Source organism: Haliaeetus albicilla, chromosome 17 (genome assembly GCF_947461875.1).
Source record: "Haliaeetus albicilla chromosome 17, bHalAlb1.1, whole genome shotgun sequence".
NCBI lineage: Eukaryota > Metazoa > Chordata > Aves > Accipitriformes > Accipitridae > Haliaeetus > Haliaeetus albicilla.
In genome coordinates this window covers 5,321,624-5,345,873 of record NC_091499.1, presented here as the reverse complement: position 1 = coordinate 5,345,873, position 24,250 = coordinate 5,321,624, and the positions used below count along the sequence as shown (strand labels likewise).

At 38.0% G+C, this 24,250-nt stretch overlaps 1 protein-coding gene across 50 annotated transcripts in view; it reads right to left on the bottom strand.

Moving 5' to 3' along the window:
- The window catches only part of RIMS1 (regulating synaptic membrane exocytosis 1), a 338,964-nt gene that overhangs the window by 148,428 nt on the left and 166,286 nt on the right, over positions 1-24,250 (bottom strand). For 49 of the 50 annotated variants that reach the window (XR_011328372.1, XR_011328371.1, XM_069804663.1 and 46 more), the window contains 3 exons: positions 3,361-3,428; positions 2,487-2,597; positions 219-318 (listed from right to left, as the gene is read on the bottom strand). Coding sequence is in view for 48 of the 50 variants with exons in the window: in XM_069804663.1 (XP_069660764.1) it covers positions 219-318; positions 2,487-2,597; positions 3,361-3,428 (279 nt within the window). In the remaining 2 variants the exon portion in view is untranslated. Of the gene's footprint in view, positions 1-218; positions 319-2,486; positions 2,598-3,360; positions 3,429-16,526; positions 16,830-24,250 lie in introns of those variants that run through there. The other variant, XM_069804662.1, reaches the window with a different exon arrangement.

Below are 24,250 nucleotides of genomic sequence, written 5' to 3'. Positions count from 1 at the left end.
GGAGTGTCTTGTATTTTGCTCATACATCCAAGCAACTGGAGTTAATAATAAATTAGAAATGTAGGCAGCTGTGGCATTCCATAACAACATTACGGTATCATCCTGTATTTAAAAAATATTAGCATATCACACAACCAATGTTAATATAAATTAACAGCCGCATTACAAAAAGCCGAAATTAGAAGGCAATATATTTTATATGCAACTAATTGATTTACCTGCTCTGAGATGCCCCACCACATCAGCCAAGCTACCTTTCTTCACTTTGGTAATGAAGGCACCGAGTCGTCCTAATTCTGTCATTTTTCCTCCAACAACCTGGTTAATCATAAATTTGTGAGTTTACAAGCCACAAACCAGACATCATATCAGGCATAAATATATGGACATATCAGTTTTCACATTATTTTTAAAATTAAACCTAACATATGCATAAGCAAATCTATTGTCAATTTGGGCTTTACAGAGGCTTAAGGACAAAGGTAAAGATACAAAAAGGCCAGATCTACTTGAAAAGAAGTACAGCTGACACAGAATGTATAAAATTGATATTCCTTTTGATGTGTTCGAGTAATCAATCTTATGCAGTTTGCTAAGTATCTAAATTTGTTGCAGAAAGAACGTTTCTTAATAAATAACAAAGAAAATGTACCTTTTGCAAATAGATCTGTCACATGCTTACGTTTAAATTGCAAGTACACATCAAATCAAATGTATGAAAATCCCAAAATGCAATTGGTACAACAATTAAAAACTTAGCAAATACACTACTATGGAAGATGGGCAAACAGTTCAGAAGAACATTGCTATTGCTAAACCCCAGTCCCCCTCATCCAAGCACATGACAGGACAGAAGAGCAGCTTCTGGCTTTTGGTAACAGAACTGAACAGAGCTATTTTTGAAGATGACTGCATGATACAGAGATCAGGAAAATCAGAACAAAAGGTGCCCTCAAGAGATAAGATTTTTAATAAAATATTAACCAAGAAAATGTAATCTTGCTGACTTGCTATTCTCTTTAGCTTCCTTACTCTCTCCAGCCAGGTTGGGTTTTTTTGTCAGGAATATCCTGGGAGAAGTTTTATAATAAAAGGGAACAGCGGAACGCTAGTTCATTAGGTATTATTTCCCTATGTTGCAATCACAATAACTGGTAGGAGCTTTAATATAGATACATCTCCATGAAAATCGAGGAGCCTACCTGCCAACAAGGTTGTCACAAGATAATAAGTCAAATTTGCCAGTGGGGGCCTTAGCTCATATCATACAACATTGAAACACGAAAAATCAAAAAGAAGCTCTCCAATCTACATTTCCTACTAGGACCAACCTTTTTTCTCACATATTAAAAAATTTGCTTGCTTTCAGCAAAAATCAGCCTTGTGCTACAGGCTGCTAGACATCTAGTAGAGTGAAGCTGTTCTCATCTTCTGTACTCCCACGCCACGCTATCTCATTTCAAGGTGGATAAATGGCCCTTACTCAGGACATGCCATTATCAAGTTCACAAGGTTCTTTCCTGATTTAATTCCCACCATGATGAGCAGAACTGACAACCCACATCTCCATCACATGTGAGGGATTGAACTATCAGAAAACTAAACGCAAGGAGCGGTTCAGTGTCAGTGCCCTTTGAAGTAGACTCAGTCCTAAGTGGATGGGAATATTTCATATTTTGCACCGTTTCTGCTGCACTCAGTGGGGACAGGAAGACACCCAAATTAAATTCTCTCAGTCATCTTTGGAGCTCCATATAGTTAAAAATATACCTTGAGAGAGAAATTCTTGAACTAGCACACTGTACTCCCCACCAGCTTCAGAAAGAGCACTCTCTCTCTTTTAAGCATTCCGGCAACATAGGGACATGAACCTGAAAGTCCGCTACAAATTACTTATTTAGGGATTTAAATCAACTGGACAGTGTTGCCAATGTCTTAATTTTTGAGGCACCAGTTTAACTGGAATTACATTTCGTATAATCTCTACTAGGCTTTAAGGGGTTTTTTTGCAAATTTTTGTGTAAATGTTTAGTTTCATTCTACAAAATTTCTGTTCCGAATGGCTGTGTGGATTTTAAACACTGACCTTATAAACATTTGCATCCGGATGACATTTATGCATGTGGATTATGAGATGAATTACTTGACTGAAATGCAAACAGTAGAGCTAGAAAAGGGAGGACTCCACTAGTGCATTGCAACGTGCAGTATATGTCTTGCAGACAAGAAGCTAAATGAACGGACACTTATTAAACAGAACGGTTCAGCTCCTTTGCCATGCATGAGTGGAAGACTGCACAGCATGATTAAATACATTTACATTCATAATTTTTCTGTATAACTTTCAAAACTTAATAAAAATGAGGAATACATTTTTGTCAAATGACCATATAATTGGAGAGTCCTCTGATTTAATGTGTTGGACCTCTAGGTCTAAGGTCAGTGGAAGTTTCTTTCATTTACCACATAAACCATGTAATACTTACTTTTAGCCCCAGTAATGCACCTGATTCTTTTGGCATGGTTGTTCTCTTGTTAAGAATAACACGCCCAATTAAGCGATCTCCCTCTTTAGAAGGCTGCCACGTTACAGGATGCTGTTAAAAAAACAAGCAGTGGAATTCAAGAAGTGCAACCATCTTCCTGTATTTAGATGCACATTTATAAACCAATAAAATCTCTGGATCATTATGTCACAGTAGACACAAACATCCTTCAGATGTGTTACATATTGCACTCAAGCTTCTATTATTATATCTGTTGGACTCTGGCTTCATTAAATATTTATGTCCACTGTAAAAAAAATATCAGCACTAAGTCTGCAGGTAGAATTATAATACAATTCAAAATTCAATACGTTTAAACATTTGAAACATTTAAAACAAAATAAACATTTATTACCTTAGGTAATAAAATTAAACATTTACTTTTAAATTCCATGACCCTGCAAAGCACATTCATAAATTCTCTTCTTTAGAATAATATACATGTTATACAGCTCTACTACATGGGTTCACTACATAATAAAAATCCAAATGATCCTTTCCCAGTCCAAGTCATTAGAAAAAGTCACTAATCTTTCCCAGAGCAGCATCACACTCACAGCTGCTTTTGTGGTGCGTAGTGAAATCTAGTGTCATGTCTATAAAAGAATTAAATTCAAGTTAAAATTCAGGCAATTTTACCAGTGTACATTTTAATGAAAATTTCTTTCCGATTTCAATTTCCATGATCCACTAAACCAAATTTTCATGTAATTTGTATAGAAAAATTTTTTACAACAAAATATCTATGCTGAACTGAAATAATCAGCAAACATTTTAATTCATACTTATGAACCTCTTTTTTCCTATTTCTTACCGAACTAATAGGGGATGTCTCCCTGCTGTGCCACGTGGCAGGATCCAGCCAGTAATAATCCAAGTCACCTGGAAGAATATGAGTAGAAAGGAATGTGTAATCTCTCAAACAGAGAAATATGTATGAATGATTACTTCTGCATACATTAATTTTAATGTGCAATAGTTTGATGAAGCAAATACAAAACCTGCATTATGATTCAAATTAACTTATATCAATTTGAAAACAATATGGCCTAATAACATAAAAACAAAAAACACATAATAATGCATTTATTTGGACCTCTGCTTTTTCACGAATTGCACCTCAGAATTGCTTGTGCACTCCAGCTGGTTTTTACTTTGCCCATTCACCTTCCAAGAACGGACCCCAACGCATCTCGTTCGCAGCCCTCCTCCTCCCCCTACCTCCATAACAAACACACAGGACTACAGCTAACGATGACACAAGAGAGAATACTCCACAAAATAGGCACTTAGCTATAGTTAAGGACAGAACAGTCAACCACACTCAGAAATCTGCAAAGTAGTTGATCAGTACTGTGACAACGGGTACTGTACAGATGGAGAGGCACAGGAGCTGGTTAAGGGTAAGAGAGCACCAAAGAAAACAGCCACACAAATAGAGCAAATAGTACCAACAGCAGATACGAGGTTGCAATCTTTCATTTTGATTGGGACAAACTTATATCCTATGTACGTCAAGAATAAACCCATGAATTACAGTGGTCTGGAAGCCATGAGCCAAGAAGAAAAGGCAGCAGAGCGTAACACCACAGAGAGTATATACGAATTTATGGAAAGCTATGGAAACCAACAGTTTGACTGAATATATTACAGCTGTAGAAGGCTGGAGTCGGTAGCAAAAAAACTACCAACTTCACTGGCAGTTGTCTGTGATGGAGGACTGATGGAACTGTGCACTCCAAGGAAGAAAAGGACGAGGCAGGAATTGCAAGAGGAAGAATATCAGGGAGTGCAATTCAGAGCACAATTTTCTTTACAAAGAAGAAGGGTGCAGGTGATACTGGGAAGGACATAGGAGAATGATGCAGGCTAGAATAGATCCAACAGAAGGCTAAATGTGAGACTGATACAGCAGGAACAATTCTGAAGGATTTCAGTGCTAGCACTAGTTTTAAACAGAATGTAACTGTGAGCTCTGAACCTTGGTGTTATTTCATCCCTTTGGGCATTGCCACAGCGTATTAACAAAAATGCAATAGTGTCCTTAGAAATGAGAACGACAACTCTTGTCTCTTGCAATAGCAGTAGTATGTAAAAGCTTGATCTGAAATAACCAACAGATATTTTTGAATTTTATCTGAGAAAAAGTAGATGATTCTGCCGTTTACCTTACAATCCCTTTAAACACACAAACAAAAAAACCCCCCGCCAAACCAAAATCTAAACTATCACTTCAGAGGTTAGTTTTAGACCCTGAAGGAAATACAGACACCTCTCACTGAGGTTTATATCCATACCTGCACTTCAGGCATTTTTCACCCTCACTTTGGCAGAGAACCTTGGTCATTTGAAACATGTTAGTGGAACAGTTTGATAATACTGCTTTTTGAATTCACAAGTAATTTTTTTTTCCCCCTAAGTCTTTAAATTATTATGTCCCAGCATTAGTTTTCATTACAGAACAACTCTTCATACGCTTTCCTAGGAACATCCCTACAAACTCTTTACGGATCATTTAAAAACCAGTGGGTAAAAATCCTACTTTATCATTAAAGTCAGATACTGATTGACAATACCCTCTGCACTCTTGATATGCTCTATGTCTTCAGAAAACATATTTTATTTATTATGTACACTTTAGGCAATACATCTTCACTGTCTTATCTTATAAAACACATCTCTATAATACTACTGTTAAATCAATACTCTTACTAGCACACAGGCATCCACAACAGGACCCCAAACAAAGCATGCGTCTAGCAAGAAAAAAAAAATACATTTATATGAAGAGTTTATTATTTTTTACTCTTTTTTGACAAATCTTTAGATGCTGATTATGAAATACAAGTTGTATCACTCTTTATAATCCGTAAAATCTTTAATTGTTTACCATCTACATGATCATGTGCACAAGCTTATTTTTAAACAGCTAATGATCATACGCATAACCACATGAGGCAGTTTGCGGTTGCATTAGCTACTGAAGTTCTGCAATTTTGGAGAGCTTAACTTCACATTAAAGATCTTTCAGTTTTATTTTTAGCAATGTTCCTTGCACCTTTATAGACTTCAAAATGGCAACAAGAACAACAACAAATCCACGAACCAGACTGCCACCCCAAGTGCTGGCAGTAAGCTGGGACCTGTGGCGCAGAGCTCTCCCATTTTCAGTAATGGACTCAACAATAGCACCAAAAAGCAACTCTCTCTTGCGTGAGCTGGCCTGCCACAGGCAAAATACAACACACTTTGCCTCCATGTTTCACAGCTATTTGCTCAGCAATAGAGAAATGTTCAGGCAGGAATAAATGCCAGCTCCGGCACGCAGATGTGTGTGTCCAAGTGCTCAAAAACATTTCTGCTCTTGTCTCCATTGCTCCCTGGTCTTTTCCCCTTTCTTCCTTCCCCAGTGTCGTGGTTTAACCCCAGCCAGCAACTAAGCCACTCACTCACTCCCCCCCCATCCAGTGGGATGGGGGAGAAAATCGGGAAAAGAAGTAAAACTCCTGGGTTGAGATAAGAACGGTTTAATAGAACAGAAAAGAAGAAACTAATAATGATAATGATAACACTAATAAAATGACAACAGTAGTAATAAAAGGATTGAAATGCACAAACGATGCGCAGGGCAATTGCTCACCACCCGCCGACCGACACCCAGCCAGTCCCCGAGCGGCGATTCCCTGCCCCCCCACTTCCCAGTTCCTAAACTAGATGGGACGTCCCATGGTATGGAATACACTGTTGGCCAGTTTGGGTCAGGTGCCCTGGCTGGGCATGAGAAGCTGAAAAATCCTTGACTATAGTCTAAACACTACTGAGCAACAACTGCAAACATCAGTGTTATCAACATTCTTCACATACTGAACTCAAAACACAGCACTGTACCAGCTGCTAGGAAGACAGTTAACTACATCCCAGCTGAAACCAGGACACCCAGCTTCAGCTTCTGGGTCCCAGTTACCCTGCTGCTCTTCCTCCTGGTTATTGCATATCCATGACCACTTGATTCATGCACCTAGCGTCCTTCCCCACCAAGTTCCTGCTGTAACCAGATCCTCTCATACGTCTTCTGCTTGGCTAACCTGCTAATTTTCCCATCCTCACCAACTACCTACCCTTCGCTGCCTTTCTTCCCCGTCCATTTTGTTGTAATCATCTATCTTCTGTCTCCTTCTGCTTCTGGCTTTGGTGTCCTTTCTTTAGATTGTGTATTTTAATCCCTCCTTCCCCTCACACCCCTCAGTACTAAGCTCCATCCTCGCTATCCGCTCCTCCCCGCACCTTTAGCTTTCTGTCCCTTTCACCCCTCTTGTCTGTTCTGCGCTTTGGTAAATTCCAAGCCATCAGCTACGTCCACCGCGGCCGGCCACGGCCATGGTCCTTTTGCCCTCTGCTCTCAGAAGGTGAGAGCAGGAATCGCACGGCTAACGCGGCTCTACTGAGCTGGAGCACAGGTGATACGCTGGGAAGGCATAAAGGCAGCCATCAAATCAAAAACCTTGACTGAAAGTGATAGGTCTACAATTTGGTGAACATTTTTAAAGCTGCAAAAATGCATGAATTGGGGAGAAGAGAGTCCACATTCTTGAAAAATGACTTCATTTTTCATTCCTATTAAAAATTCAGTATGAAATAGACCATTAGCATGCAAACTTTTGGTTGAATCTACAACTGTAAAAAGGGTTTTACAATGGAAAACGTCAGTTAATCTACATTTATAAACACTCAGAGTAGAACACCCAAATTAAAACATAAAGGAACAAAATCCCCAAATGAGCTTAAAAAATATTTTATGCCAGCAACACTGACACTAGCATCTTGACATCTGCAGTTCAGTACTCTTTTACAGCTATATTTTAACAATAATTTCTCCTTGATCATGCTATGTCATTGCTGCATCTTTACTTAATACTTATTTATGCCATTCTTGCACTGCTATACCCTAGAACTGGCTATTTGTTTAATTACACAAAATAATTTCACTGAACTAGTATTACAGAGAACCAGGAACAGGTAAGTAACATGAGAAAACTTACCATCTAAGACCACAGTTTCAGAGTTTCAGACTTTGTCAAAAAAACCCCCACCAAAACTCAAAACAAAAAACACTATACACGGAGTACTCTCTCCACTGGTAAAAGTTACTAAAAATAACTAGTAAAATAAGACAAATTTAAGACATTGTGGAGAGGCAAAACCTACTTTTCTAAGGAGCAAATAATTGATTTACAGGCTTAAACTGTTTTTAAACACTTTTTAAACAATGCTTTAAATTTAAAAACATGAAAAACTTAAAAATAATAAGCCCCTATGAAAATATACATATCCTGTACCATTATTTTTATACATTACTGATATGTTTAGAACTGATGTTCTAAAACACACAAAAGTGTATTTCAGCTTAAAACATATTATTAAAAATGCATTTGCAGTTATGATACATGATTTACTTAAGACCAATGGAGTGAAACAAGTATATTATTTATAGAACCTTCTTTCCTGAGGGAATAATTCAAAAGTTGTATCCTTCCAGCAATGAAATATTTTTCCTATTAACATGCTGCTGCTTGATTACTTTACTTTCGGACACAGATGAATATAATCATAAATCTACTTTACAAGACACAAATGTGTTGAGGTTTTTTTTCCGTGAGAAGTCTTTTGCAGTCTTCAATCAAATTCCAAGACAGGGAGTAAAACTCTTAATAAATTGCTGTTGTTTTTATATCCGCAACATGCGTGCCTTCAAAATGAAGGGAAAGCAAAACTCACACCACCAAAAAAAAAATTTCTCTAAAATACTTCATCTTCAGCAGCACTACCCATACCAAAAGCTAATGCTGGGATACTGTGATTTCGAGTGAGATCCTGCAAAGCTGAGAAGTGCTGGAAATGACAGCCTTGTCTCTCTTGAAAACCACAACAAGCACAAAATATGAGAAAGTCCGTTATCATGTATGACCAGTCATGCTGATTTCCAAAGAGTCTTGAATACCGGAGTTAAAATACCCCAAGATGTTTCCCCAAATCCATCCAGACTATTCGGAGACTACTGATATTCAGCAAAGAACGTGCTTCTGGTGTTTTGCTCAAATCCAGATGCACTAGATTTGCAGCAGTTACTTAAGACAAGAAGCAGACAGTCTAACAATGTCAGTCAGCCCATGTTAGGCACTTAATTGAGCCTAACACGTAGCTGCTAATTAATAAAGCAGTTCTATCACATAACTAGGAAACTTAGACAATTATTTTCAGAGGCTGCATCAAAAACTACAGCATAAACTAGCTTCCTATATAGTCGGACTAGATCTCACTAATTAACACATGCAACAGCCATTTATGTATTTACCCTTGTTAATTTTTAGAGTCATACAGCCTGCACTAAACAGACAATAAAGCTCATCAGAGATCCGAAACATCCTCTGTTATGATGTCTTCCACAGTCCCCATGGAACTTGATCAGCATCTCATAGAAATGATCAATTGTTTCCCAAGGTAAAAATCAATACAAGCCACATATCAACCTACAGAAAAGCTACAAAAAAAAAAAAGAAACTCCATGTATCAACTCAATTGCCTTCCTCCTTCATAGCCTGAGTTTTGATGAGTTAGAAGACCATTTTGCATGCTATTGGTAAATGTCTTCAGCATACTGTTATTGCCATCAAAAACATCTGGCTGCTGTTACAGATGTGATAGGTCATATTGTTAAGCAAGAAAGTACTTCTACGCCCAAGAAAAAAAAAAAAAAGATGCTAATCATTTTATCATGTCAGAAAAATAATTCAGTGTATAAACAATGTATCTTTAAATCATTCTAGTCAAGCTACTAACTAACCAGATAAAGAAAAAACACATGAGTACCCTGGCTTGACAGACAGCCTTCACATCTAAGTGGCAAGCAGAGAATTCAAGAGCTACCTATTGCTTATTTATACAGAAAGCTTCACAAAAATGCTCATTATCTCCTTGCTCTCAAATCAACCCACTTCAGATGCCTACAGTTAAGAACTTAAATCCCTGCTGAACAAGGTCTGTGTTTTACCATTTATGCAGTTCAAGGACAGGCTGGCTCATGCAGTATGTGGGAAGACTGCACCACATGACTGTGAAGTTTAGGTTTTATTTTGTACAGAAAATATATAATTGCATTGGATTTGATTTAGAAGATAAGGACATTTCATACTCTCTCACACAAAATGAACACTTTGGCATTTTATTTTGAAACAAACCCCTTAGTTTAAAAATCTTTTTTAAAGTGGTAGTTACATTGTGAGCACAGCACAGGTTTCAATGTTGATTGATACTTGCAAACAAGAAAACCAGAAATAATTAGGCAAGGAAGTAGTGAACTCGGGAAATATTATTTTGATTGTTAAGGACACTAATATTAAACTAAATCTAGTGAAAAGGAAGATCCGTTTGACTTTTCCCTTAGTTAATATTGCAAAGTTGTTTCTTTACAAGAGTTTGGAAATTCACAATTATTTTTCATTTTGCAAAGGGATGATTTGTCAGTGGCTGATTACTAAAAATTCTTTCAATATATTCTTTTTAACAGGGTGCAAGGTGAATTTTCTGTGGACTGTTTAAAATATAACATGAGTTTCTTATCCAGATATTTATTTAGGAAAGACTTTTTTATTTTATGGATTGTGATTTTTTTTTTTTTTTAATTAGGAGTACAGTTTACACATACACTCTTTTATAAGAAAGTATAACACTTGTGTTCATTGATGGCTCAAGAAGGTTTCTCAAAAGGTATACTTGCAAGGGACCTTCCAAAACAAAACCAACTGGGCCCATTTGTATGTTTCACAAGGCGGACTTCCTACCTGAATTATCTCAGGGTTGTTAGAAGGCTTTATAAATTACTGAAAGCAAAGATTACTAACCTTGCCAATGGAAGCTTGAAGCCAAAAATCACTACCTATCCAGTCAAGTAACAAACTGAGGATTTGTGAATGTTTCTGACACTTTTAATATGGACACAAGGTATGTAACAAGGAAGCTGTTCTAAGTTTCCTGAATCTCTAGGGAGTCCGCTCCTGACAATCCCTGAACCATCATTATTTCGTTCCTTCTACTCAAACACTGAGAGTGGAAAGGGTTGATGAACTCTTCAACAGCTAGATGTTTATTTTTATGTCAGAGACTGCCTAAAATATTATTCTAAGGATGTGTAAGTCTTACTGTAAGCATGTAAGTTCAGGAATTATATGACTCGCAAAGGGATGGCCCTCAGAAGCATGTTCTGTAAGCTCTTCAGAAAGCATTTCAAGTGCTAAAGAACTTGTAGAGATGGAGAGATGTAAAATACTAAGCAAGATGTGTGAGCTTTCATTCATTTGAAAAGTTTCTTTGAAAGCTTTCTTAAAAATATTTTATTGAGGATCCAGAAAAAACAGTTAGCGGCACTAAAAGCTTCAAATCAGCAGGCAAACATTTTAATTGTTTTTTGATACTGTGGTATTTAAAGATTAAAGAAAAAATTTGTTATCTCAGGGCTAGCTCTGAGTACTGATTTTGCTGACTTGGATTACTCTCTTGAGTGGAAGCTAATTCTGCAGGTGGATGGATAGATGGAGATCTCCTTTTTGAAATTCAGAGCTTCTTTGAATAAATTTATTATTGCTATTTAATTCCAATTCAGTATTGACACTAACTTGTGTTAACAGTTTTATCTGAGTTCCTGTTTCATATAATTAACACTATTTTATCTTTGGCCTGATCTCTTGATAGTGTTTTTGTTCAGTGTATGAAGAAATTTACAAAACGTATAGCAAGTTGTCTCAAAAAGTCACATGGTGTCATAATTTTGGAGAGATGGATACATAGCTATCCCATACACTAAAAGCCTGACCAGCTCTTAATAACTTTTCTGCTGTTCTGAAGGAATTCCGAGCACTTCAAGTATGCCATGCTGTTCTTCAGCCTAACACAATTCTTTCCTGTGGGTTTGTTCGGTTGGTTGGTTGGGTTTTTTTGGTTTGGTTTGATTGCCTTTTATGGAGAGGTAGGAGAAGGTATTTTAAAAAGCCCACATAGACAAAATAGCTTTCAGCTGTTGTGTGTACTGGCTTTGTTTTTGTTGTTTTTTGGTGGGGTGTGGGGTCTGTTGGGGGTTTTTTTGACATTTAAAACCAATTGAGTAGGTATTAATTGCAAAAGGTAGTATTCTCATTTTGGCCTCTTTGGTATTTTTCCCCTGATACTTTTAAAAAAGATTCAGTTGAATATTTTTTATCTTAATATTTGTTAAAGACTGATTTATGAACAAATTATAATTCAAAATCAAAGCTGAGAATAAATTCTCCTCAAACCCCACAGTGTTTCTACCCTGCCAGTAGATACATAGGAATTTTAACAAGGATAAGCAAACCAGAAAAAAGTGTAAGGCTGTGAAACAGCACCCCATGCCTTAGAAGTCCCACGGATACAATGCCCAGCGAGGTCTCAGTGCCCTGCTAGCACCCACTGCAAATAAGGTGACCAAAACAGGCCATGTCCAGAGAGGCTTATTTGAACACAGATTTCCTCCTACTGTGGGGAAAGAAGAAAGGCATTTCTGCTCAGATATAGAAGGTAATACATGGTATTTATAAACATGTTGATAGAAACAACAGCAACTGGGAGCAAGGCTCCTTGTTATCCACAGGACCACAGGAATCGGAAGGGAGAAAGACAGTGAACTTTTCTGTTAAATGTCCAACATACACACACAGAGCAAATCATGCAGACCTGCACAAGTCCCTTGAGAAATAAGAAGATTATATTTCATAATCAAAGTTATGATTTCATTTTCATGAAAACTGGGGGAGATAATTCATCTCAAATGTTACAATGAAAAAGAGGAGGGAAAAGTCTGAGGAGGGAAAAAAAGGCTCTTGGTCATCCTGAGCTTCAGGACAGAGCTTTCAGGAAGGAAATACAGCAGATGAAATTCTCTGGATCGTGATTAAACAGAAAAGCACTTCAGCAGTACCATGATGGGGACCTACTCCAGAGCACCAAATCAGGAAGATGAGCCTGGTGACGGTTGGTTGTGTTTGGTTTTTTTGAATAAGCATTCATCAGAATCCTCCATTATGCTGCATTTGAAGATAACGAGAGGTTTTGAAGGCTTCTGTTTCTCCAGTTCAGAGGGGAATACTGCAGGAAGAATCCTTGGAACGCACAGTGAGAGATCACTGACACTAGGAAAGCAATCAGCAAAGGACCTGTGGAGCTTTGCATCCCACCAGAAGGAGGAAATAATTAAGAATGTGAATCAACTTTGTGATCTTTAAAAAGGGAAGGAAGCTGAGCAGAAGAAACACTCAAAACCTTTCTACAAAAAAACCAACCAACCAAACAAACAAAACCAAAAAAACCACCCAACCACCAAAAACCAAAACAAACCAAAACCACCCCAACCTTAGCGAAAATAAGGAAGCAGCCACAAAAGCAAAAGGAGTCCAGCAATCATGGAAGCATTTGAAGAAATAATACCAACATCAGAAGCAGAACCAGCCCAACACAGAGGAAGGAGAAATTAAGTCAAAGACTGACCAGCTAAGTCATTAATGTTTCATTTTCTAGAAGAAGGTGAACAATCAATGGAAAGCTGCCTATGAGTGAGTAACTTACAGTGATAGTGTACCAGGAAGCACACAAGACAAAATTAGAAACACACAACATTTAATGCAAACAGCAAAATGTAAAAACAATTGAGATCATTCTGCAAATATTTCATCCCTAGTGCTTAGTATCTAGTACCAAGTATTTGTCATTCTAGAGTACCATGGAAAGAGTCTGCTACCATTTGGCTCTATCAGCAAATGACAACAAGACAGCTAAGTTGTTTTGTTTTTTTTAAAATAAGTTCTCCTAAAAATAAACTCCAGTAAAACTCATAGCAACAAGTTAACAATGTCTGTAGCATAAAAATTAGATGTTATGCCAAAGCAGGAAAAGGTCAAACTGTTTATATATAGTATACACTATGCTAATTCACTTCATCCTAGAGTACTTACAGACCTGTCTGAAGCTACCTCATTGCCAGGAACAATTATTTCCTGAGAATTAGTGGAGTATGGATGAAGTTCCACAAAACTGGGAAAGGACAAACACAGCACATAGTCTTAAAGGAGAGGGGAGGGGAAGAGAGGCTAGAAATTACAGACCAGTCAGCTTAATATCAGTTCCTGAAAAAATGCTAAAGCATAATAAGAGAAAAGATCTAAAAAAATAAAAACAACAAAAAAAACCAAAACCAAAAAAAGCCCCAAAGTGTCAATAATAAATTAACCCAATTTCACTTCCTACCACTGCAGTAAGATATGTAACAAAGAGCAGATGTCAAATATCTTCAGTTGAGCAGGAGTTTTGTTTATGAGCATGCCATGTTAGAGTCACATGAGAAAAAGCGTCTAAATGAAACTAGCATAAGGTGAAAAGCTATTTGGAAAAGCATATTCTAAACCGCTAAAATTGGTAACAAAAAACCCCAAAGCATTCATTAAGCAGGGTCTGTCACATTTGTCTGGAATATAGTAATAGTCAACACTCAAATTACCATTCTAGATAATAAAACAGAAACATCTTAGATTTGTAGGTGACTTGACACCAAGGAGAAAGGAATGGCTAGTTACAGGCGACCAGGACTGGACTTCAAAGCTATCCTGACAAACTCGAAAAATGAACTGGAAAAAAAGGACCCAGTTCAGAGTGGACAAGGAAATGGCTCCACACTCAGACTAGGATAAACAAGTGTAGAAAAAGGGAAAGAAAGTCAATCAGTTAAAGACTAGCTGTGCAGAAGATGATGAGGTGGATATAACCTATCACAGTGGTAACAGGAGAAGATAGCATACACACCTGGCTGCTGTCTGAAAATCATTACCTTGGTTCACCTGGTAATTACCCTGCACTTGAGGAGTTAGCAGGGTTGGCTAGAGGCCATGCTCAAGTGCCTTGCCTACTACTTGCCACCGAATACCACCACAGGTCAAACTGGTGGAGAACTTAAAGTTTTGTTGTTGGTGGTGGGTTTTGGTTTTGCTTTACTCTGTATCATGGTTTGTCTTCTGGGCACCTTTGCACCTAATCAACGCCCTGACTTAACAGTGACCTTGATGACAGCTCAGTCTCTTAGGTTCTCTCCTTGCAGCACGCAGTTTAATTTTCAGAGAGGAATATTTAGCTTAACTGACATGTAGTTATGGGGGAGAGATGAGTTAAATTTAATGGCCAGAGAGATAGAGATGGTCTGGTTTAATAATCCTTTATAACTCTACAGTCTGTTACACAAAAAAGTCAAACGCTCTCAAGAGAGACCAAAGCTGGACTGGGGAATGTGGGGCTAGTGTGATTTTTAAAATATCTTTTAATTCTCCCAATTCCATGCTATTCCAAAGGCTAGAGACGTGCTGCGGTATGACACTGCCCACAACACAGCCTTGAATCTCTGCCAACGCAGGGTGTCATAGGTCTATACTTCTCAATCCCACCCTACTTCACCTTCTTCATCTACTTATTCCAGGATGTGCAAGAGGTCTCTGGAAGGCAGTTTAAGGCTGTCTACCACAGTGAGTAGCCTGAAGAAGAAACAGGGGTTTACCTTCTTTATGTAGCTATAAACAACTGACTTATTAACTGTGAGAGAGAGTGCAAGGCTTTGATCTTAACCGAAGGTTTTCTCCAGTCTTATCCTTTAAACTCCATGCAGAGCTAAGGCTGACCATTGTCTCTTCCCAACCTTAGCAGCATCTTGTTTTCCTGATATTCCTGCTGCTGTTTCAGTTCCATCTCTGTTCTGATTGCTGCTCAACCCCATTTTCTCCAACGCATCTCTCCAGATTCTGCCCTCAGTATACTCTTAACTCTCCTCTAACCTCTGCTAAAAGAAATGAATTTCACACATGGATTTTTTAATATATGCTAACTAACAGAGCTGTAATATTTGAGAGGATAAAACCTCTTTCATGACTTATTCTATCACACAATATTTAGGGTTAATTCTTCTAGTGAAGAGACTACTTTTCAAAAAAGACTTTTACAGACAGTGTTATCATCTACTTAGATATAAGATTTTAAAGATATCTGTTATTCTCATACTGCATAATCCCTAAGGAACTTGCAATCTTCAATCCCTCCTCTTGCTTTCCCCTGTGATCCTTTAAGCGATTTAGCTGAGGACCTTATTCCAAACACAGATATTATCCCCCCCCCCCCCCCCCCAAGGAGAGGGCTGATGTCCTTCCCTGATTCAGAAAGTGCGTGCATCAGTATGATGATGCAGAGATAACATTCAAAATAAGCACAACTGTACATTTATTATAACCCATATGTTATTATAACAACCATAACTGTATATTATGCTAAACAAACATACTTGTTCTATGTACACGGGTTTGATGATTTTTTTCCCCCAAAATAATATGCAAAAATAAAAGTAACAGAATCATATTTCATTCTGAACTTGCTAACGATATTAACAATAGCGCAATTCAGGGGATTGAGGACACATCAATTGTCTTCTAGCAAAGAGAAATAATACACAGGAATGATTATTTATTTCCTGAAGTAAATTTATGAATTTTTTATCCATGATTTCTCCAAAATGCAAAAGTCATAATGGAATTGAAATATTATTATTACTTTTCAGAAACACATTTACATTTTGATGTGTGCTTCCAAATTACAGATTTTTGTTTAAAAACTCATGCCATATAACATAACTAATGTCAAATTATATTTGACACATGAGCTTTCAAAGTATAAACATAACTGAAACACAGACTTACAAGCAAAATGGTTCCTTATTCTCTGCTTAAGCTGAATATTTGCTACAATTAATACTTTACATTCAGAGGACACAGTGTCTCCACTCAAACTGTACCATTAAAGAAATCTGTTTATAAAAAGATATATTTAAAAAAATATAAGATACAAAAACATATCTAAAACATCAGCACTCTATAGCCACTTATTTACCTGTCCCTGAATGCAATGTATGGAGTAGAAACTGAAGAAACCCAGCAAACATAGCAGCATCAGCAAGAGAATGGTTAAAAGAGCACAACTGGCATCTAGTAGGTTGCTGAATTCCAGCCTGCAACAGTAGCAAAACCGTAATGCAAGCAAAAATCCACTTCAGTGTGAAGGAGACGATATAAGAGAAGTCCCTAAGGTCCTTGCGTCCTGATTCTAAGCCAAATTATTCTGCAGCGTCAAACATTCAACACCGGTGACACCAAACAGGGCTACGAGAGCTCTTGTCATCAAAACAAATCTCTGCAGTGTAGTGCAAGCATCGATTACTGCATTAGTTCATACACGTTCGCTGCAATGACAAGGAGTTTCAGTCTCTAGAAGGAGTTAATGGTTTTAGGAATCCAGAATTAACAATCCTCAGGAAACAAGATGGGAAAAAAAAGCTCCTTCCTCTCCGGATAGAACAGGAAAGAAGTTTCTTAGTGCTTTAAACCAACAGTAGACACAAGCTCAGGTACCTAAGTAATCAATACTACTGCTGCAGTTATTATTTATATTCAGCAGTTGTGCACTGAACAAGTTTTAATGAACTGCATAAATGAAGCAATTGTGTAAAGCAAACGTGGCTGGTTTAAGTTATGTAAAACTTCCCAGACTGTAGATTTACTTCTAAGCACACTGAAAACACAATGGCCCTTGAAAAAAATTACCATTTTTTACAAATTAATGGGATGATTTAATACTTTTCTTACATAAGAGATGTGTGCATGGAAATGTAATTTTATATAAGAAAAATATCTTCTAAATAAAAAACTGGAAATAACATTTTGTATTCCAAATTACATATTCAAGATAAGAGAGAAAAGCAGAACCTGTACACCAGCATATTTGGGTAAAGCCAGATAATTAGAGAATCACAGCTAATAAAATTTGCTAAAGAATTTAATCTAAAGTAATCATATCCAAAACACACAACAATAAAACTGTTTCTTTGGCAGAGACAGTCTTCCTCTGTAAAAATATATGTTTCTCTGCAGCATATCTAGATACTGCAGGACTTCAGAAATACAATAAACCTGCCTATTCAGAAACGAAAATGTGAGAAAACAAAGCAAACAAAGAGAAGCTTATAAGGAATAAAATATAAACAATTAAGCTAATGAGCGCTTACGGTTCTTTCATCTTTAATAATATACAGATCTATTAGTAATAATGAAAATACACTTTTAATCAAGTTGTTCCACTGTAATTCTGGATCACATGATCAAAACCAAGGTACTGAATACTGCCTTTCACACCACATCTCACCTGCCTAACAGCTTCAGCTTTAGATGGTAGAGGTGTCTGCAAGTATCTTCTGAGAAGTAACAGAAGAGCTTTCTGAGGTCAGAAAGGGCATTTTGCAGGGAAGGACAGTGCCACCAACTCCATTATGCACTGCACACCCCTAAGGGTGCTTTTCACTCCACCCAGCCCCAGTCGAATAGAGCCTTTCTGGCTGCCCCAAAGGCTCATCTGACAGTTTGAGAATCAAACGCTGATGGTTTATTTACTTTTACATCCATTAATAGTAGAAAGGCAGTAGGAAACTACCTGGAAATCTAGTTACCATTCAGTTGTCCTAGTAAAAATACATAATTGAGTTATAGCACACTTTCAGCCTTTGCTTTGGATAACATTGCCTATGTAATCTCAGGAAGTTTTTACCCTTGCAAATTATTTTACTGCCAATATCCTCTGAGCCACACTACACTGTGCATCTGATACTTAGATTTTGACCATCTTATTTTAGCTCCTCCGTAATCTTCCTGCTAATAATTGTTCTAGATCTTAATCCATGTATGATAGTCCTGCATTTGTAAAACTTCCTAAGATCATTGAACAATTTCACACAGATATCCAACCCTACCAGTTGTCAAGTTTTAAGAGGTTAAATTCCAAGCATTAAACATACTATTCAGTTTTATGCCTGGGTGAAAAGGCAGCTTTCCTCTAAACCAAAAGTTTTACAACATGTTTTTTGAAAGAAGAAAGCCAGAGAATGGTTCCAAGCCTAATTCAGTAGCACAGAAAGGGCAATTCAAGGAAAAAACCCTATGCTTTAAGTTGGAATTTAATTTAGGAAATAAAAGAAACAACAGAAAAGATCCATTGTACTGTCTCCAGACATCAAAACCAAGTTACAATGGAGAAGAGATTCTAATACAATTGCAAGAGTCTTGGATACAATATTAGGTATTGTATGTGACATTTTGTACTCTGGCCCTGTCTGATCCACTTCAAACGGTCCTGGCTATTGAGGGAGATTCACAGTGACTGGACAAGGCAAACGTCACACCTCTATTCAAGGAGGGCAAGAAAAAGGACCTGTGAAATCACCAACTGGGAAGGCTAACCTGAGTCCCTAGGAAGGTTATGGAGCAAATCCTTCTGGAAGGCAGTCCTGAGCACATGAAGGCCAAGAAGGTGACTGGGAGCCATCAGCATAGCTTTACCAAAGGCAAATCGTGCCCAACTAACATGATTTCTGGATCTGCAGACAAGGGGAGAGCAGCAGACGTTGTTTAACGTAACTGTAGCAAGGCTTTCAACCAAGTCTCTCACAATATCCTTGTAGCCAAATCAGAGAGATGTGAATTAATTGGTGAACTACAAGGTGGGTGGAAAACTGACATAACCACTTGACTCAAGTGATGGTCAAAGGACTGCAGTTCAACTCGTGGTGAAATGTGAGATATGTAAAAAAGTATCAGAACAAAGATTTATGGGGAGGAATCAAGGCTTTCCCTTCCTCAGCTAGCAGCACTCCAGACCACAAAATGCTCTCCTGGGATCATAGAAAACTTAAATGTAGCCTTTGGCTATGCATCCAGAATTAAACTCAGTAAGGAAAACATGCTTGCTTCTGCTGGGCTTCAGTGCAGAGGTCAGCTGACACTGAGCTAATTAAAACACTTCTGTTGTCTGTGTACTTCTGCAATGTTAGTGTGTCTTATCTTCAGTAAAGTATTGCCGAGTGAAGAGGACTGAGTATTTTTCAGATTCTTTGTCAAAGACAGTTGTTGACCATTTACCATTTACAAGAGGAAGATTTCTATATATAAATATACAAATACATATATCCACACACACAGAATTGGTTTTCTTTTCAACAGATTGACATAGCTTGGCCTGTCATTTCTCATAACTAGTGAGAAAAATCAGATGTTAAGAACTGAGAAGACTGTGGTGAAAGAGACACATGCTCCTAAAAGGAATGTCTGCCCTCAAACACCCATCGAACTTGTTATAGCTCATCAATGTTCCTTTCCATTCAGGCATGAGCATATTCTGTTTATATTCCTGGCCAGCTGGCAAAAAACAAAAGCACTAAAGCAGAAATGATGTAGTCACATCAACAGAGGGACATACTGGAGCTAATAAGTTTGGCCTTTTATTTAGCTTGGGCTAAATCAACGTCATGCTGTCGTTACCCCACAGCTTTTAGTTCAAACCTTGATCCGAGACAATCAATGCAAAGTGGAAGTGAAGTAACTTGGCATCTGTCTGAAAAACACAATGTAAACGCACACATCAGGAGGAAGCTATGGTCTGGGATGCCAGTGGGAGGCACACAAGTGGCTTTACCATGTTGTTCCTAAAGGTCCTGTAGGGCAGTTTTACAGAACATCACCCACCATTTTGCAGCAGACTGGAAGACTGTTGGAAGACAGGGGAGCATTGCTGCACAACGAAATGACAGGAACCCCTTCGAGCACACAGGTATGCAAGAGCCAGTAAAGAAACACCCCGCTATCTATTGCTCCTGTATTCATCATTTCCAAGTTCCACTGTCAATTGTTTAGTGCTGTGCTGCCACCAATATTCTGTTTCCCCATCCTCCACCCCTGATTGACTTGATTGTTCTTGACTCGTCTGAGGAAGACGATAGTGACAGTAAAATTGGAAAGAGACAAGAAGAATGCTCACACTAGAAAACCTAAGTTGGGCCTTCAATCCCATAGATGTAGTGGCTGAGATCTTTGCTATCCAACCTTCATGATCCAGTAATTTTGCAATGTGTTTATCTTAGTTCATCTGTTAAAAAAGCCAACACCTCCTCCAGCTGATCATTTTGACAATTGGCCTTGGCTGAGGAGGATCTACTGACATCAAGACAGAGAACATCAGTGCTGCACTGTCAGATTTACATATGACTTCTGGACTTCCTCTGACATCACAGGATGATGAACTGACCTCTGTATGAAAAGAGATTTTGTAGAGTATTTTTCTTTGTGACAAGAGCAGTACTTAACAAATTAACTTACGATATCTATAAAAGATCTGCTGGACAGCCTTTTTTAGAGCCAAAGGTGGTCTTAACCAAACCCTAATTCAAACAATTTGCTCAGTCATTCAATTGCTAACCAAAGCCAGATGTTTTCAGTGAAATGGTGACTGATATGTAGACACTGACTTTTCAATTTACTGACCAAGAGTATCAAAATATTCTTTTTGCTCCCAGCTTTAACCATTATTTCTAGTCGTTGTGTTACTGTCTCCATAGAGACAGATTTCTCCCAAGTCTCATGCCCTACAGCATGATGGATGTGGAAGACCCTTATTCAAAGTCTCTTACCTGCCTGATGCAGGGTAAGCTGGGATGAAGTGGTGGTATGACAGCACTACCTTTGATAACCATGCTCAGGTACAGGCTTGAACTCACAGAACTGAATTGCTCAAATCAATTCAGTGTTACTACCTGTAGGAAGAGACCGCAGGCATCTAATCTGTGCCTGAGTTTTCCTGCCAAAAGACAAGCCAAGCAAAAAGTATCATCTTCAAACCTGGGCTACAGCAAAAATAGGAGATTCAACCTACAGTGACAATGTCATTACAGCTTCTTATTTAATTCAGCCACATCAGCTTACCAAAATTCCTTAAAACAATTCTTTGTTTTCCTTCCAAAACTCTTTTTTTCCCCCATTACAAAACAAAAGACAATGCATGCCCTGAACTGATTCATGTATAGGCTGTGACTGAAAGGTTATACAGCCAAGGGTGATAGACTAATTCATTCTATTTCTCTATTTCAGGACACCTTTGACAACTTAATTCACATTCACTCTTTTTCTTTTCCTTACCGCCTAAATCTGCATAGACATGGTTTAATTTCCAATTCCTCCTCCAAGTCAGATTCCTCCCAGATCCTTTAATTTTTAAAATTTCAGATTAAACCGAGAAATTAGAGCAGCAGTACCATACATACCGACTATTTCAAAAGGTCAACCTCTATTAAATAGCATTTTCTATTATTTTAAAAATGTTATATACCATCTAAACAGAAAAAATAAAACCACACATCTAAACACGGGGCTTAATGCTGACCGTGTTGTTTGTTTAAGCATTGCCAGAAAATTCATTCCTAATCCTCATAATAATTTTCTAGGTCAAATTAAGATTAGGTCCACAATAGCACAGATAGCTTAAGGTGCATTGTCAGACATCAGTTAATATCATTATTTGTTGTCATAGCTTTTTTCTTTTCAAGGAAAAGGATGCTGATAGATTAGAATTTTAAAGGAAACATTTGAAGAGAAGTCAAAATGTAAATGGTACATTTGTTTGTTAAAAAAAAAAAAAAGAAGAAATCTGCTCACTGGCAAAAATTAATGTCTTCCTAAGCATCTCCTTTCAGTGGCTTGTAGGAATAGCCATTCCCTAAGACTTCCTCGGCAGCGGGATTTAAAACTGGGTAACAGGAACAGATTAATCAACTTTTTGTATAACTGATTTCAGAGCAATTTTTTTTTTGTGGAAAAGAGCCTGCAGCAGCACAACTGGATTTATTCTTAAGTGTTCAGTTCAGTTCTCATTCCCGGGGAGCTGTTTTGCCCTCCCACCGACAGTCTCTGCTTCAAGATGACGACGACTCCACTACTGGCAAATCCATTACACCTGCCCCATGGGAGATAACTGAACCTACCTGGGTACCCTGACAAGGTTCAATGTGTTACATATAAATTGGCAGAAACAGCAAACACCAGAAAGTTTTGCAAATCTACATCTATTTAAATTTGTATTTGTGAGTTGCTTTTGTGAGGTTCAGTTTTATCTGTAAGTGCAAGTCACTTTTATACTATAAGTAAAATCTGAGCCCATAAAGAATACCAAATTAGCTAGCATCCCCTGTGTTTTGAGGTAAACTTACACCAATTTGCTGTGGTAGAGCTCTGGAGCATGACAGGCAAGAACCTGCATTATACCTGCATTATACCATGGTGACCCAGGACCATGGGGAGTTGAAAAAAAAACCTGGCTGCTCACTAGCCCTCAGCTCATGGCACTGATTAGCATTCACTGCCTAGGCAGAGGTTTTTGCTCATCTCACAATTCAGGTGAGAACTATATGAATAAACTGCACATGGGTTAAAGCGAGTCAGCTGAGGAGCACTGCTTTGCACAGCATGAGCCCCCTGCTCTGCAAAGTTATCTGTCACTCCTACCCAAAACTCACAGGAGCCCCATGCCAGGATTTGCAAATCCCACCTGAGATGTGGGAGCAGGGCTGAGGCGCTCCAAGGACTGTACCCAGCTGCTTCAGAATGGCATTTCTTCTCTTGTAACACCTGCTGATAATCTTTAATGCAGAAGAGTCTGACTTTCAAATACTTTACAAAGGCAAAGAACCAACCAAAAATCTGCAGAATTTTATATTCACACATAGGTCTCTATCCACTGTCTCTAACACCACTCTGGGATGGTGCCCTACAAGTACACATCATGACACCTGAAGTATTGAAACGCAACAGATGTATTAGAATGCACACATGCCTTCAAAATGTGCACATTCATTCTAATTCATATAAACGTTTATTTTTACATTCACAAGCATGTACGACCCCCCAAAAAAATCTCATCCTACTAATGTTAAGAAGCGACAATAAAACAAAGAATATGAAAGCATTCACATGAACTATTGTATCTTTTCTTTCTGCTCCTGCACCTACTTTACTGCAGCATTCCTGAAGCAGATAACACAGTGTGCTCTTGCTAACCAGGTGTTTCTTATGCATTAGATCACAGAAAAAAATTCGGCTGAAAGGAAATGTGATTTGGGTAAGCAGGAACAAAATATGCAACTTCACCAGAAGTATCTGCAAGATTTCTTAAGGACAAACATACAGAGTCATCTGTAAATGGGTATCTCTAAGCTTCCCAAAATTTTTGAAAACCTGGCTCATGATCCCCCCAAAAAAGAGTACCTTTTCCTTCCTATGTTTATTTTTTTCTGATGATAGGTCTCATGTAAAGAATAACTGCTTCCGTTGAGCTATACTTGTCAGTGTCATTTCCATATCCAGAATAGATTCCATACACCATCTCTGACACTGAACATGCAGGACAATGTCAATCTGCCTACAGAAAAATGCACATGGAGATAAGATCTGAAAAAGGTTTTAAAATTACCAGTTCTAGTAGGAAGGTGTGCCTGCATTTCCAGACTCTCTCCTTGCTAAGAGAAAAATTGTCTTACATAAACAGTTTGATAGATCAACGTTAGATTTGACAGCTCCATCTAGCGGCTCATTAAGCACAATTTTGATGGTTAAGAACATGTGGCCTAATAGGTTAAACAGAGCCACATGTGATGCTTGCTTTTTCTCTGAGCAACACAGCAAAATAAATTCTTGGCACCTAGCTCTTTTAATAGCATAACATAAAAATAATCTCCAAAAATGAAA